Raw genomic sequence first — 27149 nt, forward strand, 5'->3', positions numbered from 1 at the left:
CCTCTGCCAACTTGGTCCTAGTCCTGTGGTCACAACCTGTTAGTGCTCTTTGGCTCTGGTATGGACTCCAGCAAGTTCCCATGTCATGCTCGGAGCTAGGCCTGACCTTGAGATTGGCAAAAGGTTTGCTACACTTCCAGCATACCCAACAGGCAGCCCCCAGTGAGGGCTCCCCAGGCTGGGAGAATATCTGAGCTGAGGGAGGGGGTCCAGTAGTAATTTTAGCCCCTTGTGGTTCTAAACAGAACCACCTGGAGGGTGTGCATGTGTAGGGGGTAGGCAGCAGTTCCCATGCCCACCCTTGCCTTTGGGATGTGACTCAGGCATATGCCATGTCAGGCATCTGCAAGCTAGGCATGTTCACATTCTGGGGGGCAAGTTGGGGGCCCTCCAGCCCCATCCAACTCTTACTCTTGGCTCTATTCCTTAAGTCCTAAACTGGAAAGAAGGATGTTTTGAGAGAGGAGAGTGTCTCCTTTGGCAGGGAGATGGACTAAAGCCCTCCCACTGGCCAGAGAACTAGGCATCTCCAGCTCCTCCAGGAGTCCGGTAGTGGCTAGGAGAGGCTTATGAGCTTGAGATGCTAGTCCTGGCCACGCTTTCTCACTCTGGACCTCAGTTTCTTGATTGGCAAAACAGGAATATTGTGCTAAACGGACACAAGATGTTGTTGGCAGGGCAGCAAATGTTTTGGGCAAGCAAAGAACAGAGAGCTGTGGAAGCTGGGGTTAGAGAAACTATCAGCTTGAACTGATGGCATTTGAACCGAGTGCTGAGGAGTGGACTACTACAATGAGGGTCTCAAGATAGGCCTAGGGCATACCTAGAACAAAGGGTGATAGATGCTGTGGTGGCTGGAAACGTAGCTTAACACTCTGTGGGGTGAGGTAATGGACTGCCCAGTCACTCAGCTAGTGCCTTCCTTCTGAGGTCATGTGATGATCTGATTAACATCTGAGTCTTCAGCTTACCTATACTGTAGGGACCTCATTTGTCTCAGTTGCTGCCCTTGCCATAGTGCCCTGGACAACCCTAGGTACATCAAACATACTCAATAAACGAGGAAGCTTTTCTCCAAACACCCTGAACTTTTGGGTGAACACTTTTTTTTTTCAATAGCACCCATGAAAGCTCCCACAGACTCTTAAGACAGTGGTTTGCAAAGAATGGTCGGGCTGTGCATTACCTGGGAGCTTGTTAGAAATACAGTCTTTCCCCAAACCAGACCGATCAGAGCAGAAAATTCAGAGACTGAGGCCCAGTGATCTGTCTTAACAAGCACCAGGATAATTCTGCTACACATTGAACTTTGAGAACCAAACCTCTAAACTGTGCCCACAGGCACCACAAAGACCCCATTTGCAGATGGAGAAGTCAGGATTATGGCAAAGATTGGCTCAGAACCCAGATATTCTCAGATCATTCCTTTTTCCTAGACCAGTCCGGGCCACAAAGGAGAAAGGAGTGTCAGATCATCTTGGTCAGGTTGTTAGAAAGACGACTTGGAAACGTCAGGGGTCTAGAAGCAGAGGGCGGGGCATTCCTCCGGGAGGAGGCAGAAGGCGGGACCGGTGCTCTGAGTCCCGCCCCATTCCCGTTGCCCCGGGAAACCCCGGGTTGTAACAATAACCTGCTGACGCGCTTCTGGGAGGGATCCTTTCGAGCCAGTGGGTGGAACGCTCCTGAAGCGGACCAATGGGAGGACTTGGGATCCGCCTCCACAGAACCCCCTCCCCGAGAGCCGGGACGGAGGCGGGGTCGCGCCCGCCTCTTCTCCCCCGCTCAGTAGGCGGCGCTGTGGCGCACAGGGGCTTAGGCTGGGTCGCCCCGAGCTGGGAGCTCCGCGCCCTCGTACCCGTTTGCTGTCTAAAGCTCTCGGCCGACCGAGGATTCCGCGGCCCGGGGCGAGCTCGCCCCGCCCCCTCCCGCGCCGGGCCCGCCCCCCTCCCTGTCCCCCGCCCATCCCGAGGTGCAGCCGGCGCTGAGCGCGGCAGGCGCGGGAGCTGGCGCTGGAGCCGAAGCGGCGGCGGCATTCACCGGGCGGCGGCGGCGGCGGCGCGGGCTCCGGCACGGGCTCGGGCTCCGGCATGGTGCAATCCGGCCTCGTCCCGGGAGAGCAGGGCCCGCACGCGGGACCGGCGCCCGGGGAGCGGCGGCAGCGGCGGTGGCGGTGGTGGCTGCAGGCGCAGGCAGGCGGCAGGTGCTAGAAGCCAGGCTGGGCGAGGTGTGCACCCGCTGGGTTCCCGGGCCGCCGCCCCCTCACTGCCGGGTTCTTTCGCTCTCTCCGTGCTCCCCGGCGCGTCCAGCCCCTGGCCTTAGCGCCCCGGCTCATGGCGCCCCGCGGTTGAGCCGGCGCCGCCAGGGACCCCTCCCGTGGGCCTCCCCGGGGCGCGCAGATCCCGGAGCCGCCCGCCCACCCTCCTCGGAGTCTCCCTCCCCTCCTCGCCCGAGCCGGGCGGGACCATGGCTGCGAAGCTTCGAGCGCATCAGGTGGACGTGGACCCGGACTTCGCGCCGCAGAGCCGGCCGCGCTCGTGTACCTGGCCCCTGCCGCAGCCCGACTTGGCGGGCGACGAGGACGGAGCGCTGGGCGCTGGGGTGGCCGAGGGCGCCGAAGACTGCGGGCCGGAACGCCGGGCGACGGCCCCCTCGATGGCCCCAGCGCCGCCGCTGGGCGCGGAGGTCGGACCGCTGCGGAAAGCCAAGAGCTCCCGGCGGAACGCGTGGGGAAACCTGTCCTACGCCGACCTCATCACCAAAGCCATCGAGAGCGCCCCGGACAAGCGGCTCACGCTCTCGCAGATCTACGACTGGATGGTCCGCTACGTGCCCTACTTCAAGGATAAAGGCGACAGCAACAGCTCGGCAGGCTGGAAGGTGGGGGCGTCCGGCTGGGGAGGGAGGCTAGGGCCGCCGTCTCGGGCTTTCGGGGGCTGCTAGGTGCGTCTGGGCTCTGGGCCACCCCTAGGGGTCACGGAGTGTGCGCCCAGGGCGTGGGGCCGTCCGGCAGACAGGCGAGGGCGTGCTGGGAGCAGCTGTGTGCGTGCTCCCTCGCCAGGAAGGATGCGGGGTGGGAGGTCTGGCAGGGTGACAAGGGACGGCCGCTTTGAGGGGTCCCTGGGGAATATCCCTACCACATCCTGGGTGTGTGTGTGTGTGTGTGTGTGCGCGCGAGCGTGCGCGCGCGCGCGTGTGCGTGATGGTAGGAACCCATGCTGCCCAGGCCACTGACATTGAGGAACCCTCTAGCTCCTTGGAGTTTGCTTTGTGTTACTTCCTTTTATCCACTATACCTGGATACCTTTTTTCTTTTTCTTTTTTCTATTTTCTTTTTTTTTTAAGAGCTGTGGTCATGACTTGGGGCCACTGGTTGCTTTCCCTCCCAAATCTCTCCACTGTGCTTTCTGGAGCTGGCCCAGGGGTGATGAGTACTGTAGGCCGTGTGTCCACAGTTCATTCCCTTCACCCTGGGGCACTAGACCAGCCTGGGGTGGGGAGTGTGACAGGTGACCTGAGATGTGAGTTCTCTGTGGGGCAGGTGCTCTCCTCACCCCTTACCTGGACCAGCAGAGGGGGACAGCAGTGATGACCCCTGCTGGTGGGAGGGTGGGATGCTTAGCACTGGAGATTGATCCCTTCCCACCCTAGGCAACCTGTCTTCCACCTTCTTGGCTTTTTGAGCCCAAAGACATCTAGGGGGAGGGGGAGGGGCTGGGGTAACCCAGGGAGACCTTAGCTTGGGGTTGGGGCATCTTGGAAGAAGACAGGGATGGGGGTTTGACTGGATTGTGGCCTCCTGACCCATCTCCTTTTCCATTTTGTTGGAAAATGGGGGTAGTCTGTGCCTTGGGGGGTGAGGTTGGAGGGGGATTTGTGCCTAGGAGGTAAGCTGCCAGGCTCCCTATGGGAGAGGCATGTCTATCTCCAAGGAAGAGGGTGCAGGGTCCAAGGAAGTGGGTGTGCCAGTGGAGGAGGGGAGGCCTATGGACAGACAGCAGCATTGTGGAGATCTGGGTGTCTTGACTTGGACTCTCAGGTTTTGTGCTGGCAGCTCTTCTGCCTTTCACTGGCCCACTATGGGGCAGGAACACAGACTAGAGTAGACATGAGTCTCCTTCCCCAATCTCCTTTTCTGTCCCCTTGGATCCACCTCCCCTACCCCCAAAAACCAAAACAAAACACAGCTTCCTCTTAAGTGTGTCCTGCCCTTGGGCTTTGCACCCTATCCTCCTCTGCTCCTCTACCCACCCTAGTGTCACTCTAAGGATGTTTCCTCCTCCAGGAAGCCCTCCTTAGCCCTTGTTACTTGGCTTAGGACTCCTCTTTCTCTGGCCCTCACCAATACCTGCAGTGGACATTAGTTACTTGTGTCTCATCTCACTCACCCACTCTCCCTCACCTTTGGAAGACAATGGCAGCATTGGTGTCATTCTGTGGCCACATCACTCAGCACAGAGTCTGGCATCAAAAAGCCATCAGTGTGTGGGAGAGTGGAGGGATGTGTGGATAGTATAGAGGATGTGGAGTTGAGGAGAGTGCAGTGAGCCACAGCAACCCTGAGAAGAGTGCTGTGGACCAGGGCAGCCTCCTCCCCCCCAGGGCTTCATGCTGGAGGTGGAGCTCCAGCCAGACTAGGTGGATGAAAAGAGGTGAAGAAAGATGGGAAAGGGGAACTTAAGGCTGAAGCCAATAGATTGCTGTGGTTCCTTGGGCATCTCAAGGCCAAGCTCTGTGCCAGGCCTCTCACATAACCTTAATGCTCTCAGCAACCCTCAGATGGGTTTTATTTGCTACGTCCAGTTACAGAGGATGAGGTCCAGACTGGAAGAGTAAGCTGCCTGAAGTCACACACTTAGAAGATGGGAAAGCTGAACTCCAATCCAGGGGTTTTACCTTCCAAGGTCCCACCAAGCCTCTGGAACAAGGTCTTGATGGTGTGGAAGGGGATGCCTAAGGCTTTCCAGCAGGAGCAGATATAAATCCTAAAATGTGGTGTGAGTGTTCTTGGCGAGTTCATTTCTCAAACTGTGAGACTGAGGCCTTGGAGTGTGATAGAACTCTTCTGAAGATCTCAGTGAAGAGAGCAGGCCCTGGACAAAGGCCCAGCTCTCCCAGCTGCCCATTGGATGTGGTTGCCACTGCACTATACTGCTGGGGACACACTGATTTTCCCATGCCAGGCTCCAGTTCTGGGCTGGGGCATTAGAGAATAACCTCAGGCTTGAGTTCTGCTCTGGTTAAACCCTGGTAAAGTTAAGCCCTGGTAAAGCACTGGAGGAGACTTGCCCCATGTCCTGTGTCCCCAGACCTCCAAGAGGCTTCCTTGCACTCTCAATTCTGCAGCTTCCCGCCTCTCATCTCCTGATAATCTCAGGTTGACTGGAACTGCAGTACACCTGTGGTAACAGGCCTAGGGCCCATTAGTCCTTCCTTCTTCCCCTCCCCCACAAAAGTGTTGCACTTGACTCCCTGGGGTGTGTGAAAGCCTGCATTCCATAGGGTCGGGAGACCTTGGTCCTGCCTTTTTTCTCACCCAGGCCCTTTGTTTTGAGACAGACTGGGGGTGGGGTGAAGTAGCACCCCCTTCCTAAGGTGGGTTAAATATTCTAGGGAGCTACCCCCTCCCCAAGGTAGGTTAAATATCCTGGGGAACCAGGTGGGTCTTCAAATGGAGGGCTGTACTTAATCTGGGCCGTCTCTGGATTAGGGGAGAATTTGGTTGTTGGCTATACATCCAAAGGCAGGAGGTAGAAGTGTGCATGTTGGATTTAGAAAATGATATGGGTATGCTAGGCTGGAATCTAGAGATTCCTGACTGGCAGGGAAGTGGCATCGGAAAGGTGGATTTAGTAGGATAGGGAAGACCTTTGCCCTGTGGTCCTATCTGTGATGTAGAGAGGTAGTCCAGTGGGGTTTTGGACAGTGGTTGGAGGAGGCAGGGCCAACCGCAGGTTGAGGACACCTGAATCAGACCCAGACCTGGAAAGAGGCTGTTCTGGAAATCCCACCAATGGGGCTGGTCATGTTCTTGGGATGGAGGGTCTCAGGCCTAGATCAGGGTTTGGACAGGAGACACCTCTCCTGTGTTCTAAGAGTATAGAAATCTGGGTAGAGCCTCCACACTCTTTAGATGCTCCAGCTCACTTTCCCTTGGCCTACGACTCCTCCAGGAAGCCTTCCAAGCTGTTCCTAGTCTTGCTGCTGCTTCTACCCAGGGCCTCTGGAGTTGTTCTGCCTCCTTTTGTGTTTCCTGGCTGCCAGCCCCTTTGAGAGCTACCAGGCCAGGTTTGGGCGTTTCCCATTCCTTTCCCCCAGTCCCCAAGGGGAAGAACACCATAGATGGGGACTTCCCTTCTCCCGCAGGCTGGAGCAGCCTGATTGCTGAGGGTGGGATCCGAAGGCCGGTGCCCACCTCCCAGCCCCCCATCTGGCCCAGGTCCTCACCCGGTTAGGTTCCAGGTGGGGTAGGGAACTGAAAGGAAAGACAGGAGCAGGGTCTTGCTACAGACAGTGGTTGTGAGTGTAGATCACCCTCCCCCCCCCCCCCCTCAGTCTGCTCTAGCAGGGCTCCCTCCTCCTCCTTTGTCCTCGGGGATCCCCAGCCCCAAGGGCTGGTGGGGGTGCGGGAGGAGGCGGTGTGAGCCCCGATTAGGGGTGTCCTCACCCCCTCTCACTGCACGAGCTAGGGGCTGGCAGCTGCCCGCCTCCTGGGCACGAGCCCGTGCCAGCCGCTCCTGGCACAGTTGCTGGCACGCCCGGCAGACTCCCACGGCCACCTGCTCACACCCACCCACTAGCGCTGGCGCGCTGCGGGCCCTTCCGGCTTCCCGGGCCTCCCGGCGCCCCTCCCCCGCCGCGTGCCCCCCCCCCCCAGCCCCCTCGCAGTCCCCAGATCCCCGCGGACTCCTTGCTCCCTGCCGGCCCCCCGCACAAGTTGGGGAGCTTTCCAAGAGGGGCCTCCGGGGGCCTCCAGGGTAAACGCGCGGCGGAGGGAGGGGTGGGGGCTGGAAGGCAGGCAGGCAGACAGACCGACAGACAGGGTGAGGGCCCCGCCTGCCACCTGGCGCCGCTCCAGCGGGACGATGGCGGGCAGCGCCGTGCCAGGCGGTAATTGCAGACAGACTAATTTAAAGAGATGAGACGGTTATTTTTAACTCGCGTTAAGGTAATGAACGGCGCGGGGGGTTTGCGGGTTCGAAAGTTCAGCGCCCTCAGCCCCCACTTTCGGTGAGTCCGGGGGTCCCCTCTCTGCAGGCCCTGAGGGCTTCAGCATCAATCCTGGTGGGTGCTGTGGGAAGGGAGGCAGAGGAACAGGGAGGCCTTGGCAGAGGGCCTGTCCCATCAAATCCTCCGGGCCACCCTTCCCGGTGGGAACATGACTCGCCCTGAGGTCACGGACCTCCGAAGTGGAAGACCCTCAAACTCCAGCGCTTCCTGTGCCATTGGGGTGGACTCCGGAGGGGGTGTGTGGGAGGGGGAGAAGGACTTGGATTTGGACTTTGAATGAGGGAGGAGCTTGTTCCTTGCAGCCTGCCTTCCCCTCTTTGGGTGGGGCCTCCGGTCTATCTGAGAGGGCTGAGGAAGGGGTGCTCATGAACTGCCCAAATGAATGGCTGTGAGCCTCTGGGATGGGAGTGCTTCAGCTGTAAAGGGAGCCCTTTCTCATCTTCCCTGACCTCTCAGAACTGACCCACCCACCCCTCCCTACTCCTGTTTGTAGGTCCGCCTCCCACCTGGGGCTGGGCACTTGGGAAGTGGGTTGGGCCCCCCTCTCCCCCTAGATTGGTGCTCACCCCTCCTCCTCCAGGATGAAAGTAGTGGAATAACATGGTGCCCACTTTGGCTGCCCCCACGCCCTTCTAACACACTTCCAAGAGACTGGCAGCTCAACCTCCTGAACTGCTGAACTGTGACCCTGCACATCCTTCTGGTCCCTGGTGTGGCTATTGTCACTATTTGGGATCACTGGAGTCAGATCCAGGAGAGAGAGGACAGAGCTCCTGTGGGGAACCTGATTGAGTGTGAGCATGAGCTGGAGCCAGGTCCTCTCCTGTTTCCGTTCTGTGTCCTCCTGAGTGTCCAGAGAGCTTTAACTCAGTCTCTGACCCTTTGGGTCTAGGAGAGTAAGGGATCCTTTGGACCAAGGCACGTAGTATTGAGAGGGCTTTCTAATGGACAGTATAGGTGTGCATGGTCTTAAACTTGGGACTTCTGCTTAAAGAGGCCCACCCTGCCCAAGGCAATACCCAAGTGGCAACTATTCTCCCAGCATAACAAGGAACATTCATGGCAATCCCAGCTGGCTCCCAGATCAGGCATATGGAGAGTTCAGGGTGTTGGGTGGGCATTAACTCAGGCTCTTGGGCCTGGGTATGGTGCTCAGGGGGACAGCTGGATTTGGAGCACCCCCCCTTTTTTTCCTGGCACCCTAGTTACCATGGAAACCAACTCCTGTTTGGGAGGGTTTGGCTGTTTGCTGCCTCTCCCCACCCCCCAACCCATATGTGGAGGTGGGAGGGGGGCCAGGTGGCGTGTAGGGGAGGAGCCTCCCACATCCCTCCCCCATGGGCCTCCCTCTTTGCTAAGAGAAACCTTTCTGGTCTCAGAGGGATGCCTCTTGTAGGAAGGGGAATGAGTAAGAGACGGTGCTAGGCAGTCAATTGGGCCCTCCACACATAATCTCTGGGTCCTGTCAGATATGCATTAATTGCCCCATTTTCTGGTTGAGGAAATCGAGACATAGCTGGGATGTTGCAAAGCCTGGATTTAGATGCAGACATGTCTGCTTCTGCCTTTCTTCTCCATCTCTCAATGCTGCACCACAGCTAGCCCTCCTACCCTAAGTCCCTGCTCCACTCTAGAGCTCTCCAGGGCCAGCCAAGCCCAAACCATGCTGTTGGAACTCCTCGATCCTCTTGAATCACTGTCTACACTGCACCCATCCATATTTCTTGCTCCCTCCGATCTCAGGCACCCTGCACTGCCACCTTCATACCCAGACAACACTGGGGTGCTTAATCTACACCCACTGCCCTTGTTACCAGTTCTCTGTGGCTATTGCCTTGGGACACCTAGCAGAAAATAGTTGGGGTGCTTAGATAGTTTGATTGTAGACCTATCTTCAAGGGACTGGAACACATCTCAACAATTTCTACCTGGCTGGTGACCAGAATCACTTTGAAGCTTTGCACCAGCCCAAGTTACCAGTGCCTATCTCATCCCTTCTGTCAGACTCAGAGTTTGGGTTCTGGAATCTGTTTGTTTTTTTGGTTGGTCATGGGGCTTGAACTCTGGGCCTGGGTGCTTTCCCTGTGCTCTTCAGCTCAAAGTGAATGCTCTACCACTTGAGCCACAGCACCACTTCCACTTCCAGTTTTCTAGTGGTTTATTTGAGATAAGAGTCTCACAGAGTTTCCTGCCCAGGCTGGCTTTGAACTGTGATCCTCAGATCTCAGCCTCCTGAGTAGCTAGGATTACAGGCATGAGCTACCGGCGCCCAGCTGGAATCTGTATTTTTTTTTAAGTATGTCTGGAAATGGATCATTCTGGATTGATGCCTGAGGTGGTAGCTTCCTGGCCTCCTGCCTGCTCCCCTCTACTTGTCCCAAAGTAGACCAGTTTCTTCTCCAAGCCAGCTTCCCTAGTGGGACCCACTATTCTATCCATGTGTTTGGAAAGATGAATATAAAGGGATTGGAAGGTTTGAAGGATGAATATAAAGGGATTGAGCTACTGCTCCGGCACCTACACCCAGCCTCATATCTTAGGAGTCATGCTGTATAGGACATGGGTGGAAAGAAGGGAGCCACAGCCACGGCCACTGTTCTGCTATAGACAGCCTCAGCTGCAAGAGGAGCAGGGGAAATGCTCAGCCAGCCTCTCTGGGACTGGCATGGTGAAGAAACTAAGGATCACAGTCCCTATCCTGTCCTGCTGGCTTTCTGGTAGTCAGGGAGAAAATAGGTGCAGGGTGCACATAGCTTAGCACAGCCTGATTCAGTCCTGGGCCCTAGGGTTACACTCCAGACCTGGCCCCTAGCTCCATTCCTTTCTAGTCACCTTAGCTATTCTGAACGGTTCCAACTTAGCATTCCACTCACCATGTGCCAACGCATACATTTTTCCATTTCATTTTCATTTCACAGCCACCTTGTGACACTGGTATTGTTACTATCCATCCATATTTGCAGATGAGGAAACTCAGAATGAGAAAAAAATAAAGAGGCTCTAACAGGATGCCATCAAGAATGCAGAAATGGGATTCCCCAGGGTTAGCTCCACTCTAGCCCAGTGCTCTCCCCTCCCCCCATCATCATCTCTCCTCCTTTGCAGTTTAGCCCTGAGGCTTCTAGCCTGGAGAATGGCCCTGCATTCCTGGCTGCCTTTCCCACACAGTTCCCAGGATAGCAGCAGACCAGCCCGATGCCCCCCTGATCTGCAGATCTGTTACCTAAGGTGGGCAGTGCTTCTCAAAGGGAACTGAACCTTGACCTTGAGGGGCTTGTCAAACCTGGGAGGTCGGAGGACATTCTGATTGAGGCTGTCAGGGTTAGGTAATCAGCTATATGTGTTCAGAGTGGAGGAGGGGAACCTGACAAAGGAGGTCAAACCCTTAAGACTTTGGGAAGCCCAGCAGGAGAGGAGGCTGTAGAAATGAGTGAGTGGCAAGCTTAGGAGGCATTCTAGGCTATAGGGGAGACCGAGATAACACAGAAAAATCACCTGCGAGTGCTGTGGAGAGAGTGGGGGAAGGGAAAAGAGGAAGACTGGGGATGAGGGTAGGGAGGCACCCAATTTTGTCCTGGTCCTAAGGCGCAGGGAAGATAAGCCTGAGATTGGGTGGAGGCTGGCTGGAAAAGCCCAAGGTGCCAGCTTGATATCTCTGCAGCCCCCTTTTGTACTGTTAGGAATTAGGTGAAACCTGTGGTTAGGATCCTGGGAGGCCAAGGGAATGGGCAGAACCTAGTTTTTACCCTCTGTGAGGTGCTGGGCAATTGAGCCTCCTTCTTGCTCTGAAAAAATAGGATAGTAATAGGACTCCATTAGCTTCATTGTGGAGATTAGAGGAAGATGAATATAAAGGCCCCAAGAAGTCTTAGCAGATGTCATTACTGCCCTTCCTTGCTCTAAGAAAGGACTGGAACTGCTGTGTGGAGGGGGCTCCCTTACCATACCCCTGAGACGCACTGCCTTATAGGTGTATGTATTAAAGAAGTCCCCCTCTATCCCTACCTACCTACCTTTCTAGTCTCTAAGACAGAGGACAAAATGGCCTGCCCTTAGTCCAGCCCAAAGCTTTTAAACCTCCAATGCTCTGCCTCTTGGCCTTGGGGAGACAAATAGTGGGTTTGAGGCTCCTTATTTTTCCAGATAAAGTGACTTGTTCAAGGTCACCCTGGAATCTAGGATTGTTGCCCCTAAGATTTTAGCTGCTTTTTTGCTTCCCTGGCAGGCTGTGTGTCCTTGAGCAAAGCCTTTCCCTCTCTGGCTCCTAGTTTCCCTCCCCCCCCAACACTCTGGGAAGCTCCGAGGCCGCCTCCTTCTCCCCACTGTCCCCTCCCCTGTCCTCAGCTGGCCTCACCACCTCCGCCTCTTGTAACCTGAGCTGGGCAGTGGGGGAAGGGGCTTGCCCTCTGCCAGCAGCACCTGCCAGCTGAGCAGATGTGTGGAGATGGAGGCCCCAGGAGGGAAGTAAGGGCTCCTAGCCAACAAGACCTGTGCTGGGGCCGCAGCCCTCAGCACACCCAGCCGTTGCCTCTGGCCTCTGCCTCTGCCACTCGCCTGAGCACTTGTTCATTTTTCAGTGGACATTCATGGCTGCTCCATGTCCTGAAGGACCTCTGAGGCTCTGGGAGAAGACAGATGGCAAATGAGGCCGGTGCCTCGGTCTGGGTGGGCTGCCCTGGGCTCCAGAAGCCCCTTGGCATAGGGACAGAGGGCCAAGGGCAGCCCTTGGGGGCAAGGCCAGTGCCTGTGCGGGTGGCCGTGCCCCTGGGAGAGCAGATGGTTCTCTTGGCGCTATGCCCACTCCTCCTCCCCCCCTCCCCAGGAGCCAGCCTGCAGGGCTGGGGCACAGCTGCTGGGCCCTCCCCAGAGCCAGGCTCAGGGCAAGGCTGAGTGAGGTCACCACAGCTGCTCCCTGGGCCTGAGTGGAGAAGTAGGGAGGTGTTGCTTATGTGAGGGAGGGGCTCCAGCTAGAGGAGCCCCAGGCTTTGCAGTTAGGGGTTGCTGAGACAGTGTAACATCCTCTGCCCCTCCTCTACTCTAGAGCTGCTTGGTCTCAAATCTTCCCTGGAGGCACCTAAGGGCAAAGGAGAGGAGTTGGGGCCCTGGATGTGAGTTCCTACACTTACACCTACGTTAGACTATGAGACTTTAGTTTCTTATCATAAAATGGGAATAGTAAATTATCTCATAGGGTTGCCACAGAGACTGAGCAAGGTAGTAATTGTGCATCCAGCACATGGCAATGTTCAATAAATGGTAGTCCTAGCCAGGCATAGTGATGCACTGTATTGAGGAGGCTGAGGTAGAAAGACCATGAGTTCCAGGTCAGCCTACATAGTGAGACCTTGTCTTAAAAAACAAGTGAACAATAGCAAAAAGGTAGTCCTTTCCTTCTACCTTGCTGGATCCTCTTGAGGAATGAGAAAATGTTGGGAAAAGATAACAGGAGCTGAGAGCTACAGGCAGAAGATAGGAAGGAGGCCCAGGTAAGACCCTGGTAGGGGTAGGCAGGATGTGGAGCACTGGCCTGAAGTTTGCTGAGCTGAACCTGCAAAGAAATCTCAGGCCCAAGAGCTTAATCCTGCCTTCTGACTTCTGAGGGCCTCAGGAGTCAAATAGGGAAGCAGGCTCAAGACAGGGAGAGTCTAGTCTTCAGTAAGATCTCTGCAGTAGCACTATAGTTGGGATTGAAGTGGGACAGAGAGTCCTCTGGACTTAAGGAGGGGATCAGCAAGACGCATAGGCTGGCCATAGCAAGAGAAAGGGACAAGGATGACATCACGGGCTCTTGAGTGTTTGTCTGGTGTTGGACCCAAGTCCAGGGGTAACAAGGAAAAAGCCATGGGATTTAGAACAGGGATGAACTTGAACTTCTGTTGCTGGTTTCTTAGCTGCTGGAGCTGATTGCATGAACTCACCTCTCCCAGAAGAAGAAGGGGTTACCACAGCCTGACTTCTCATGCCTTGCTTCAACATATGGTTTCTCCAAGACCCTGGCTGGCCACTTGTACCCATGTTGATCTTGAGCACAGTACTTGTTGGCATCTGCCTGTGCTCTCAGCTGCCTTTTTTTTTTTTTTGGTCGGTCATGGGGCTTGAACTCTGGGCCTGGGCGCTGTCCTCAGCTCTTCAGCTCAAGGCTAGCACTCTACTACTTGAGCCACAGTGCCACTTCCGGTTTTCTGAGTGATTTATTGGAGATAAGAGTCTCACGGCCGGGTTGGGAAGGTAGCTAAGTGTTAAAGCGCTTGCCTTGCATGCCTGAGGCCCTGGGTTCGATTCCTCAGCACCACATAAGCAAAAAGAAAAAAGCGGGAAGTGGCGCTGTGGCTCAAGTGGTAGAGTGCTAGCCTTGAGCTGAAGAGCTGAGGGACAGGGCCCAGGCCTAGAGTTCAGGCCCCACGACTGGACCCGCCCCCCCCCCCCCAAAAAAAAAAAAAAGGTCTCACGGTCTTTCCTACCCGGGCTGGCTTTGAACTGAGATCCTCAGATCTCAGCCTCCTTAGTAGCTAGGATTACAGGTAAGAGCCACCGGCGCCTGGCTCAACTGCCCTTTTACACCTCCTCCACTGCAGATCCTAGTACTCAAGAAACCTCCTTCAGGCCATCCTTATTACCCTTTCTTACAGGAAGTCCTCCTAGATTATACACCCCAGCTGCACCACAGGGAGTCAGACACAGATGTATGTTCCTGGAGCAGCATGGAATGAGGAGCAGGGACCAGAATGAGGGATGCTCTGGGGCTCTGAGACAGGGAGGGATGGGAATCGTGATATGTGAGTCTCCCTGTGGCTATTGGAGTTGTTGCTATGGAGGTTCAATGTCACAAGAATGAAGTTGGGGTACCACCCCTTGCCCTTGCCCTTTTTTCATACAGGAAGGGAGAGGAGGGGAGGAGTCCTGGAGGGGTCAGAGTCCCACAGGATGTCCACTCTGAGGAAGTAGGGGGTCATTATCCCCATCAGACAAGCAGGGTTAATCTCCTAAAGGAGGGACTGAACTGAGACTCTATTAAAAAGAGAACTTACCCTGGAGAGGCCTCCACATTCGATCTTGGGGGGACTCAGGACTGAACTCTGGGAATCTGGGGATTCCCCCAGGCTCAACAGAGGCCAGAAGGTAGCACAGGGTCAGTGGAAGTGGGAAACACAAGGTTTGCATTTTCTGTCTCTGATGAAAACCAGGAGAGCTTAGATTTGAGAGCCAAAGTAGAGATGGTGCCCAGGGTGGGCAGCAAAGTGGAGTGCCCCCTGCTACCAGTGGGGGAGGGTTTGGAAGAGAAATGGCTTTGGAGTCAACAAGCCCTCAAGTTGGCTCTCTATCTGGCCAGCTTTAGGGTATGAGGAGTGATTTAACCCACTGGAGCCTCAGTTTCCCCCATCGTAAAACAGCCCACCCTAGTCACAGCATACTTGTAGGATAAAAGGCTCGCCTACGCCTGGCATGTGGCAGGTGGCGCCTTTCTCCTGCCTCAGAACTGGAAGCATACACTGGTGGTGTGCTAGAGCTGGCTCACACTGACTCCTGAGATTTATCGTGCATGCTTCTTCCTAGTTCTGCACTTGGTGACATCATGCTGGCAGCTTCACATGGACTACGATGCGAGTATCCACACCACAGAGAGCAGCAAAAGCTACAAATCCAATCTGGGGATTTTCCCTTGTGGAGTGGTGGTTAAATATTTACCAGCACACCAGTGTTTATACCCCCCTAGAAAGAGTAACCTTTCCCAGCACCCCCTGCCCAGAATCAGAGCACTGGAAGAGGGCACAGAGAACATGGTAGATCATGATCCCGAAGTTGTCCTCTAGGCTTTTGTTGTTGTTGTGATTTTGGTTTTCAACTCAGGACCTGAGTGCTGTCCCTGAGCTGTTTTGCTCAAGGCTACTGCTCACCACTTTGAGCCATGGCTCAAAGTGCTGGTTGTCTGGTGGTTAATTGGAGATAAAAAAAAAGTTTCATAGACTTTCCTGCCTGGCTGGCTTTGAACCACAATCCTCAGATCTCAGCCTCCTGAATATCTAGAATTACAGGTATGAGCCACCAGACCCTGCTTCCTATGGACTTTTCTTAATCGTAGTGGGGGCAAAACAGGAAGGAAGTCAGGCAATAGTGGGCTGTGGCTAGGCCAGACTGTCTAGAACACAAGTCCATGGGCTCTTCTGGGCCTGGGAAGACTGGACACAGTTGTAGCACCGGGGAGCTCCCTGTAGTCAGGGGACAGCAAATGGTGGAACTTCCCACCCCCCCACCCCCCTAACTCTTGCCTCACAGGCCTGGCAGGTCCATGGCTGGTGAAGTGAGATTGGATGAGGTTGAGCTGTCGGGGAATGAAGCTGTGCTGGGAGGAGAAATGAGGTTGTACTGGAAGATAAACGAGGTTGTACTGTCAGGGAATGAGGTGGTACTTGGAGGCAAGGTGAGGCAGCATTATTAGATAAATGAGGTTGTACTGTCAGGGGATGAAGTGTACTTGTAGGAGAGATGACATCCTGCTGGATCAGTCGGGTCGCACCATCAGAGAACACAGCCACACCACAGGAGGAAGGAGCGTGTCCGACTTGGACGATAAATGAGGGTGTCCTGCTGGATAAATGAGGGGGCCCGTCAGGTGAATGGAGTGCTGTTAGCAAATGAGGTTGTACTTGCTGGATAAATGGGACTGGTGTGCTGGATAAATGGGGTTGTGCTGTCAGATGAATGCATTACTGCTCGTGGGCGAAAGGTGTCCTGGGAATAGATGAGGGTGTCCTGCTGGATAGATGAGTTTCTGCCATCAGATGGATCAGATCTTGTCTATGAGGGAGGCACTATCAGCAAGGTCAAGGTTATTCTGCCCCACAGGGGTGCTGGGAGTGTCACCTGACCTAGGTGTATGAGTGGTGAGAGACCATGGTGTGAACAATCCCGGGTCCATCGGTGGAGCAGATGGAGGTCTGGAGCAGGTAGTGGTTTGTGCACCCTACCAGGCCCCAGTTCAGCTGTCCCAGAAATCCTTCCCCCTTCTTTAGTTCCTTCTTAGCATCATGTCGAGCCAACTTTCCACTACCCTGCTTGCTTCTCACCCTGTCATATGTTCTCAACCTAGTTTGGAAAAGCTGCTGTTGTGCGTTGGCTAAGGCCATCTCATTTAATTCCCCTTACAACATAGTATTACTCTCATTCATTTATTTCATCAATGCTTAAGTGCCTCAGATGTGCCAAACATTTTTTTATTGTGCCAAAACAGTAAAAAAAAAAATTAGGTAAAGTCATTATCCTCATGAGAGTTATTTTTCATATGACAGTCAGAAAATGGCTAAAGCAGACAATAAGTAGTACATAGGTTGTAGCCCTTATCTGAAATGCTTGGGCTAGAAGTGTTTCAGAGTCTAGAACTTTGGAATATTTGTATAGACCTCACCAGTTGAGCATCCAAAACTTACTACCATGAAACTCAGAAAGATTCAAATTTGGGGACACATCACATTTTGGGTTTGGGGGTTAGAAATACTCAACCTGTATTAATTTAGAAAGTGATCATTTTCTAAGGGAGTGGTCAAGAAATGTCAGGGAAGAGAAACTTTTTTTTTTTTTAAAGAGTGGCTAGGATGGGCCTTATTGCAAAAATTCCCATTTATGGGCTGGGAAGGTGGCTCAGTGGTAGAGCGCTTGCCTTGCCTGCATGAGGCCCTGGGTTCGATTCCTCAGCACCACATAAGCAAAAAGATAAAAGCCGGAAGTGGTGCTGTGGCTCAAGTGGTGGAGCGCTAGCCTTGAGCTGAAGAGTTGAGGGACAGTGCCCAGGCCCAGAGTTCAGGCCCCACGACAGGACCAAAAAAAAAAAAAGACCCGTTTGAACAAAGAGAAGAAGTCTCTGTGGGCATTTCCTACTTGGAAAGTTGGAGGGACAAGAAGGAATATGAAGCAGGAAGGATGTCTGACAGATCTTGGAGGGTCTGTGGGCCATGGCAGGGCCTTCATTCATCTGGGATCTGGTGAGGATTGGATAAGATCCAGGTTTTTTGTTTTTTGTTTTTGATCCCAGGTTTTTAAAGACCCAGGCTGGCTCTGCTATGTGGCTGTAGAAAGTGAGGGTAGAAGGTCTATGGAGGACCTGGAGCTTTTGAGTACCTTGCCCCAGGGCATACTGTGAGTGTTGGGGCAGAAACTGGCATCCAGATCCAATACCAGAGCCTATGCACTTTGCCCTGTGTCTGCCTTGCCAGCCTTCTCTCCCTGGTGGGTGGGTCCTGAGGAGGGAAGGCTATTCTTCCTGCCCAGATTCTAAAGGAGAATGGGGTGGGCATGAGATGGAATCGCTGTCCTTTTCCTCTGCCCCCAGAGGTCTCCCTGGAGCCTCAATAGAGAGTTCCTATCTCCTAAAGGAGCATGCACCAGGCCTTGGTGTAGGTCTGGGAGACTCCAGAAGCCAAGCCCAGGTCTGGGCACCAGGGGAGCTTGGGCATGCCAGGGCTGTGGCTGTGGTGGTGGGTTGCTAGGTGACTCTAAGAGGGAGCCTGGTTACTGCTGCCTGGCAGAGGAGGTGTCTCCCTCCTCTACCTCCCTTACCTCCTCCATGGCCTCTGGCCTCCCAAGAGGCCTTGTGGCTAAGTGAGAGTTGTGATTAGTGCTTGCCATTGGAGCCTGGTGAGGAGCTCTGATTAGTACCAGGTGGCTGGGCTGCATAGCCCGCACTTATCTCAGGGGGCACAGCCCTGGTGATGCCTGGTATAGAGCCCAGCTGAGGAGCTGGTAGGCCTTGCTCCTCACTCAGCTCTGAGCCACCTCCCTTCATCCTGCAAGACCCTGGGCAAGGCTTGTCAACCTACTTGGTTCTGCCACTCACCTAAATGGCCTGCACAATCTGTTCCTGCCCAAGTCCATGGTTTTTGAAAGGGAGAGTGCTGAAAAGGCTGGACCCCGCGTATTTCTATTTACACCTCAGGGGCTTAAATGTGTAACACTTCAGCTGAGAGAGAGAGAGACGGAGAGAGGGGAGGGCGAACCTCTAGACTGGATGATGTAAGAATTTTCAGTGTCAAACTGAAAAGGTTCCTGGAGTACACCTGGCCCATGTCATCACTTTCTGGGGAGAACAACTGAGTGCTGAAGAGGAAGGAGGAGGGATGTGCTCTAAGGTCAGGCTTGGTGGAGTAGGAAGAGTACCTTGCTGGGGCCCTTTCCTCCCTCCCCCCGCCCCAAGGCCTGGGCTCACATCCTTTCTGTGTCACAGTTCCTGGGGCCACCTTGGGCAAGTCTTTTCTTTTTCCTGAGTTGAACCAGCCAAGGTGTCAGGCTGGGGGTTGAGTTCTCAGGCACCTGGTTGGGTTAGGGGAGCAGGGGAGGAGAAAGCAAACTTTCATGGACCTGAAAGCATATCTGGAGTAATATGAAACTTCTTTAAAAATGTATTTGTCAAACAAAGTAGGTATATTATGAAGTGCATGCAAAATTCCCTTGGATTCTAAAGAAGCAAGCACTAGGACTTAGAAATGTTAATCTTGCAATGTTGTCCCCAGTCATCTTACCCTACTGGCTTCTAGCAATATTGTACAAGGAAAGTTTGAAGAAAACATGAATTCTGACTTCCAAAAATCTCTGGGAATTCACTGACACTCTTCCCTTCCCTCTGACAGAATGTAACATCCTTTAAATTCAGCATAAAATTAACCTGAAATCAGTACTTGGCTTGGTGCCCAACAAGCTGTGTGATCTTGGCAACTCAGTCTCTGAGCCTTTCTCTCCTCATCTTGAGCTAGAGATCCCAATCCCTGACTCTCGAGAGTCTGACATAATGATTACATGAGATAACTGGAGTGCCCAGGGATGAATAGGCTAGTGTTGATTAAGTGCTGGTACCTGCTATAGCATCCTTTCTCCTCCCCAAAAGCACTCTAGGCCAAGCTGGCACATAGTAACACTAACAAAGAGGTGTGACCTGAAGGACCTCCAGCTGGTGGACTGGAGAGGTGGGAGGTGGAGCCTCTGGAAATCCAGAGAGTCCTGTGGGGGAAGAGACCTGAGGCCTCAGAGGACCTGAGCACAGGTGTGGGGAGGGGCTGGGGAGCCAGGTGCAGGGGCGGAACGGGAAGGGGGTATCTACCTGAGGGACTCACTCCCTGGGGGTCAAGCTTCCCTCCTCACAGGGCCCCAAGAGAGGCTAAGGCAGGACAAGGCTGGCAAGTCCCAGCTGTTGCCTTCCAAGTCACAAGTGCCAGAGACAGTGAGCCAGGTGCCTTGGGGGTTGACTCAGGACTTGGAATTGGGGCTAGTTAACAGTGGAGGGTATCCTGGAAAGCAGGAAGGACCTCTGGAGGTGGGTGGAGAGGAGCAGGAGAGAAGTTAGGGTGGGTCTGGGTAGACTGGAAGCTTTAGGAGCAAATCCATGAATGGGCAAAACTAGATGGTGCCTGGCATCACTGCTTAGTTTTGGGACTGTAGGCAAGTTACATCATGCCTGAGTTTGGTGGATTAAATGGGTGATACTAGCTCACCCTTAGTGGTTGATGCTCAGGGCAACTGTCCTCAGGCATGATGTTAAGAAGATGGTGACAGGAGGCCTGTGGAGTGACCTAGGAAGTAAGGTCTTCTGGCACAACAACCGTTTACAAGCCCCTGGAGTGCTCACCAACACTAAACTACAGTTTGCTCATAGAAAATGCTAACAGCTCCAGCCCATTTTTTCAGAGTAGCTCAGAGATTGATATACAACCATGGTCACACAGGTAGGTGGCCAAAGACCTGGGCATCCTGCCCAGTCCTCTGATAGACAAACCATGTTGTTTGCAAAGAAATATCTAAGCAGGGAGGTAAAGGCAACCAGGTGAGAGGGAGGTCCAGCCCAAGTTCAACTCTAGGTTCCTCTGTCCCCACAATAGGCCTAGTCAAAGCAGTGCAGGAACTAAGATAAAGATACAGGCAGGGTGGCAAAGGTGAAGGTGCCTAGGAACTGCAGAAAGGGATGTGGAAGGAGGGCTCCAGTGCCTCATGCCTGTAATCCTAGCTACTCAGGAGGTTGAGATCTGAGGATTGTGGTTCAAAGCCAGCCTAGGCAGGAAAGTCTGTGAGATTCTTCTCTTCAATTAACCACCAGAAAACCAGAAGTGGTGCTGTGGCTCCAGTGGTAGAGAGCTAGCTTTGAGCTGAAGAGCTCAGGAACAGTGCTCAGGCCCAGAGTTCAAGCCCCACAAAGGACCCCACCTCCTCCCCCCCCCCCCAAAAAAAAAGGGAAGTGGAGACTTAGGCAAAATACTTTGGCATCTCTGAGCTTAGGTCTACCTGGAGATGGGGAGTGTGCAGGCCTCATTTTGAGGGCAGATCTGTGCCAGTGGGTAGGAAGGGATGGCTGGAGAGCTGGGCTTGCTAGACATCACAGTAGGAGCTGGCTAAGGTCTCCATGGCCACAGGTGGCCCTTGGAAGGGCTTCTTAATATCCAAGGCCTCTTTGGAGTTTGCAGGAGCTCAGAGAAGATAAAGGTGAATCTCCATAGTCTCACCTCTATACCCACCTTGGGGTCTCCCAACCTAGCTCCTTTCCCTGGCCAGACCCTCCCAGCAAAGGGTTAACAGTCTTCTCTACCTGCAGTTGCATTTTAAAGACACGAAATTAAAGCAGGTAATTTATTCTCCCCACACACGAAAGAGCAATTAGTTCTAAACAGGGCTTAATCAGTCACCGCGAGATTGATTTCTGGAGCCCTGGGTTTTCGGGCTCCTGGCGCCATGCCAGGCTGGGGAGGGAGGGGGGCGGACAAATGAGCCGCGGCGGCATGAGCCCTTACATAATCTGCTGGGGGCGGGGGGGGGGGGGGGGGGGGAAGGGCAGGGTGGCAGCCTGGCTAGCCCTGCGAAGGGCTTGGCTGAATTGGGGAGAAGGGGTCCGGCCTCCTGTCACCGCTTCCCCCTGCAGGATCAGAGGCCCTAGGGAGTGGGGCTGGGGGGGGGGGGGGGAGGGGAGGGCCAAAAGCCCCAGCCCCGCCCTGAGGGCAGGGTGGGGTAGGGTGGGAGTGCGCGGAAGCGGTTTGTGGGAGAGGATGGGTATTCAACATTTGTCCAACTTGGTACTTACACCTGCAAACCCCTCTTCTCCCAACTCCCTCCCTCTGTCTTCCCTATTTCTTTCCCGTCCCCTTCTGGCTTTTCTCTCTCTCCTGTTTTTGTTTTTTGTTTCCTCCTCCCATCACGTTATCCAACCTCGTCCTCCTCCACCCGTGCCCCTGTCTCTGGCCACAGAACTCCATCCGGCACAACCTGTCGCTGCACACGCGTTTCATCCGCGTGCAGAACGAGGGGACCGGCAAGAGTTCCTGGTGGATGCTGAACCCTGAGGGCGGGAAGACGGGCAAGACCCCGCGGCGCAGGGCCGTGTCCATGGACAACGGGGCCAAGTTCCTACGCATCAAGGGCAAGGCGAGCAAGAAGAAGCAGCTGCAGGTACCCGATCGGTGCCCGGACGACAGCCCCCCGGGTGCGTCTGCCCCGGGGCCCCTGCCTGCCGCCGCCAAGTGGGCCGCCAGCCCGGCCTCGCACGCCAGCGACGACTATGAGGCGTGGGCCGATTTCCGCGGGGGCGGGAGACCCCTGCTCGGGGAGGCGGCGGAGTTAGAGGACGACGAGGCCCTGGAGGCCCTGGCGCCATCGTCGCCGCTCATGTACCCGAGCCCTGCGAGCGCGCTGTCGCCGGCGCTGGGCGCGCGCTGCCCCGGTGAGCTGCCGCGCCTGGCGGAGCTGGGAGGCCCGCTGGGCCTGCATGGCGGCGGCGCGGGGCTGCCCGACGCCCTGCTGGACGGCTCGCCGGACGCCTACGGGCCCCGGGCCCGCGCCGGGACGCCGGCCTACTTTGGCAGCTGCAAGGGCGGTGCCTACGGCGGGGGCGGGGGCTTCGGGCCGCAGGCGCTGGGCGCGCTGCGCCGCCTGCCCATGCAGACCATCCAGGAGAACAAGCAGGCCAGCTTTGTACCCACCGCCGCGCCCTTCCGTCCGGGGGCGCTTCCCGCGCTGCTGCCGCCGCCGCCGCCCGCGCCGAGACCCGGCCCCGTGCTGGGGGCGCCCGGGGAGCTGGCGCTGGCGGGTGCGGCTGCCGCTTACCCCGGCAAGGGCGCGGCCCCGTATGCGCCGCCGGCGCCCTCGCGCAGTGCCTTAGCCCACCCCATCAGCCTTATGACGCTGCCCGGCGAGGCGGGCGCTCCGGGCCTGGCACCGCCCGGCCACGCTGCAGCCTTCGGGGGCCCGCCCGGCGGTCACCTGCTGGACGCGCTGCCCGGGCCTTATGCGGCCGCAGCCGCAGGACCACTGGGAGCCGCTCCGGACCGCTTCCCCGCAGACCTGGACCTCGACATGTTCAGCGGGAGCCTTGAGTGTGACGTCGAGTCCATCATCCTCAATGACTTCATGGACAGCGACGAAATGGACTTCAACTTTGACTCAGCCCTGCCTCCACCTCCCCCCGGCCTGGCCGGGGCCCCGCCCCCTAACCAGAGCTGGGTGCCGGGCTGAGGGCCTCCCCTCCTGGGTAGCCTGGTCCCCTCCCCAAGGGACCTCTGTCTTCCCGTCCTGATCCCTAGGTCCCAACCCCCTATCCAGCTGCGCAGGAGGAATCGGGTAGCTTCAGCCAGCTAGAGACCTCCTTCAAAAGTTGATGGCAGAGGGAATTGGGAGTGAGCTGCTGGGGACCCCCACCATTCCTGCTTTAACTCCTAAACCCTCACCCCCTTCCTCCTCCCAGGGCCAGAAGCCTGGGAGAAGAGGCCCAAACCAAGGGGGGGGAGTGGAAAGGAATAAGGTGGGCCCCCTGGTGTGGATGCTGGATGGGGAAGCCACCTAGAAGATGGGGTAGGGGCATCTCTACATCTTCAGTTTTGTTCTGTGGAGGCATGACAAACAGGCCAACACAATCTCCCATCTGATTCTCAACTGACACTTTCCTCACTGGTCTTAGGCTCACCACTAGAAGCCAGCAAAACTCACTCTCTGTAAACCTCACACCTACCTGGCCATCCACCTGAGTAGTCCTATTCCAGCCCTAAGCCACCTTCCCACCACCCTCAACCCCATAGTTCCCCATCTTCCTCCCATCCAACATCTCCTCTCCCGCAGTCATTCAACTCTGCAGTCCCCATACCTCCAGTACTAAGTCACAACCTCTCCAGCAGGCCTCAGCTCCAGATCCACTCCCTAATCTGATGACCCCTTCTCCTTGCCAGTCCCTGCCCCTCCCATATTTATAAGTGTCCAGTTGGGGGCGGGCGGTAGGTGCGGCTTCCCCAGCGCGTATAGTAGGCAGTGTACTGTGGCCGTGCCGTCAGCGTGTGCGTGTGCGTGTGTGCCGTGTCAAGGCCGTGTAGAGTGCATTGTACAGCATATTTTCATGAATAAAATTGTTTTAAATATTTCCCGCGTGCGTTGGGCTAGCAGGAGGTGGTGGAGGTGGAGAATAATCTGAAGTGATTGGGTATAGGGTGGGGGTCCTGTGCCTGCTGCTGTTGTGGCCTTGTGTCTGGATATGTATCAGCATTAGCTGATGAAGAGCACATTGGTTAAGCGCCTGCTGAATTTCTCATGCTGGAGATGTGCCTTGTGGAGCTCTGCACCTGTTTCTGTGAACATGTGAGTGCAGGAAATTTCCAGCCTGAGGAGTCTGGCAAGAAGGAACATAGATATTTACTGAGAACTTGTTTCATCTAGGTTTTGTATGGCATGGGTTTTGTTCCCATTGTACAGAAACAAGGTCAGAGAAGGAAAATAACTTAAGAAGATGAGGGATGGGGAGCCTTTGGAAAAGCCTCTGTTGGAACTATTCCCTCCCTTTACCAGATCTGTGGCTTTGCGCACATTTCAACCTTGGTAGCCTTGTTTTGCTGGTCTTTTACTATAGCACGGTAGCCCCCACAGTGAGGAAAACTGTGTAATACTCAGCCCAGGCCCTGCACGCACCCATTCCTGCAAGGAATTAAGTTAACACCTATTAAGTGCCAGTCCTTGTACCAAGATTGCAGTATGGGTAGGATCTCAGCCCTGAAGGAACCTGGTGGAGTGGGGGGGTGCTGTCTCAGTGAAGCCTTGAAGGATAACTTGGCACTGGGAAGGGAGGGATTCAGACAGAGGATGTGGCATATTCAAAGTCCCAGAATCAAGAAGTATGTAGATTCCAGAACCAAAAGCAGTTGTATGGCTGAGGCTCAGAGATGGAAAGCTGGTGACAGGGAGGCATCGGGCCAGAAGGGATAGGAGTGGGAGAGAGGCTGGGCCAGGCTGAAGTGCTGATGGTGACTCACATCAGCGAAGAGGGAAAAGGACAAGCTCACTTAGATTATGGATGGAGTCGTTGCAACTTGGTTGTGGATTGGACATGAAGGGGAGAGGTGTCAGCAGCAGATAGGACTGGTCCCTAAAATGGGAAACACTAAGTGAAGCTTTAGGCAAATGGAAATCTTTGGGGCCTGGGAGAGAGGAGGGAGGTCCATTTGAATGACATTTTCTGGCATTAGGCAATAAAGTGGCAGGATAGTGATGACACCTGGATAGCAAGGTCAGACAGGAAGTCATCTGGACTGGAGAGGGAGATGAGAGACAGGAGCAAGATTATCGGTGCTTGGTCTGGCTTGGGGTACAGCCTTGCAGAATACAATAAGCAAAGAACCCAGGTCTGCTTTACCCTTAGGCAAAAGAAGAGGAGGAGGAGCAGGGGGTGCAGGGGGTGAGAGAAGGAAAACTGGGATTCAGAAGGTCGTTAGGGTCTGTGAAAAGACTGGTGGGTCTTGGAGCTCCAGGAGACTCATTTTCTTGGTAGCAGTAGTACCTGTCTTGTATATTTGTTGAAGAAAAAGGATTGGAGTCTGAGGCTCTATTAGCAAGGGGCAGAGCCAGGGTCCTGCCCTTGACTGTATGTCCCCAACGCTTTCCTACAGTGTCCTGGTCTCTGAGGAGAAGTAACCATGGGCAGGGAAGCGAGTTGAATCTGCACAGGTTCAGACTTAGAAGGAGTGTGGGTGCTAGCACATCTTTGGTGGATGGGGTGGGGGAATGGGGGGAATGGATAGGGAGCATATAGAGACTGAAGGGCCTCCCTGGGACAGATGTCTCTGTCCCACCCAATAACCAGACTCTAAAATGGTCCAGCAGAGTCTGGGCTCCATATGGGCTGCAAAGCTGCCCCCCCCTAAGCTGCTAGAGGGTGGGCCTCTGGTGTACATGTGCAAGGTCTGTGTGTGTCCATGTCATGCCATATGCATCTGTCTGTGTGGGCCTGTGTGTGTGTGTGTGTGTGTGTGTGTGTGTGTGTGTGTGTGTGTGAAGTGTTAGTGTGCTGGAGGGGGTGAGGACTAGTGGAGGTCTCTTCTTGTCAAGGGTGCACATGGCTGAGTGTGTGTGTATGTGTGTGTGTGTGTGTGTGTGTGTGTGTGAAAGTGAATCCAGTCTCTGCCCACATGTGTGTCAAATGCCCTCCTGCTTCTCACATGTGCACCTCACGCTCATTGCTCTCTGGGTGTGCCTGCCTGTCTTGGCTTCTCCCTCCCTCCCTTCCTCCCTCCCTCCCTCCACCCTTCCCCCCCTCTCTCCCTCCGTGCATCAGGCTGCTCTGCTGTCTGTCAGAGGGGAGGGGAGCAGAGGGACACTCCAGCCCCTGGGATCCAGCCTAGCTCATGTACAGGGGGAGCAAGGAGACTACCTCAGAGTAATGCTTGAGCTGTGCCTAGGCTTAGGCCAATGATAATTTCACAGACAGCTTCTGTCCTGCTGGGCCCCATCCAGAGAAAGGGGACAACACCCCTGCAGCTGGGGGTCTGCCATTGGCCCTTCCCCGCCAGCCTTGGAGCCCAGCAGACGCACCCCCCTTCATGCCCACTCCCTGGGAGGCGTCTGACACATGATTTATTCATAAAAAGCCATTATTTGTGCCAAAGAAGAACTGAGCTGCTCGCTTTTTAAGTGCTGATAATGCTCTCAGTCTCCCTGCCTCTCCTCCTTCCCCTCCCTTCCTTCTCTCTCTCCTCTTTCCTCTCCTCTTCCTTCTCTCTCCTGCTTCCTCTCCTTCCTTCTCCCTCACCTCCTTCAGAATTCCTATTCTCCCATCCCCCATCCTTTCACTCCAACCCTCCCTCTATTTCTTCATTGTTCTCATCTCCTCTCCCTCCCTTCTTCCTCCTTTTCTCCCCTCCCCCCCCACTCAGCTCCTCCCTGCTTCTCTACAGTCAGGGGAATGGGGCAGTGTCCAAGCTTGCTCAGAACCAAGTGGCCCAGTTTGAGGAGGCCTGCTCCAGCCCAGAGCCATATGGACCCTACCCCTTTGCCTCAACCTTTCCCTCTTCAGGATTGGGAACGCAGAACCGGATGAGGACTGGCTGGGAAAGAGGGATCACTGGAGACGGTTCTAACCAGCTCATCCAATAGTTAAGGAGTTGACTTTAGTCTCCCATATTAGCATAGGTTGCCCAGAATCCCAAATAACCATTCAATCTAAGTAAAAACAGTGCACTTGCTATGCAAATGCAGATTGAAAGCAAGCCCCATAGGACCCCTTTCCCAGCCAACAACGCCTCCCAGCTCCCGAGTATAGACATTCTGGACATCATTATTCAGGTGGTGCCAGGAGAGGCTGGCATGGAGGGAGACACCTGGGTTCTGCCAGAGACAGGAGGCAGCAGAACATGTTCCCAGATGGCAGCTTGGACATTGACATACCCAGGATTCTTAAAAGCTGACATCCCAGGTGCACATGTGTGCCCTCATGTTTGCATGTGCATATCAGCATGCAAGCACACACACACCCATGCATGTGCTCAGCCACCCACCTACTCATGCAGATGGAGAGCCTTTCCTCATTCCTTTTTGGAGTGTACCTCCCTGAACACCTGCTTGGGGTGAGGGAGCTGCAGCTCCTTTCCCATCCAGACACCTGTTCATTCATTCATGCATTCATTCATTCACTGTCAGCTTTGCTT

General features: G+C 54.9%; 1 protein-coding gene across 1 annotated transcript; it reads left to right on the forward strand.

The window, feature by feature from the left end:
- Positions 1–2168: 2168 nt before the first annotated feature.
- Foxo6 (forkhead box O6) lies at positions 2169–23600 on the forward strand. The gene is made up of 2 exons (XM_042681494.1): positions 2169–2877; positions 21442–23600. Exons 1-2 carry the CDS (start codon positions 2464–2466, stop codon positions 22702–22704), a joined length of 1677 nt encoding a protein of 558 aa, XP_042537428.1. The 5' UTR covers positions 2169–2463; the 3' UTR covers positions 22705–23600.
- The last annotated feature ends 3549 nt before the right edge of the window (positions 23601–27149 follow it).

The sequence above is a fragment of the Dipodomys spectabilis genome, unplaced genomic scaffold, assembly GCF_019054845.1.
Source record: "Dipodomys spectabilis isolate Male_0828 unplaced genomic scaffold, ASM1905484v1 ptg000002l, whole genome shotgun sequence".
Taxonomy (NCBI): domain Eukaryota; kingdom Metazoa; phylum Chordata; class Mammalia; order Rodentia; family Heteromyidae; genus Dipodomys; species Dipodomys spectabilis.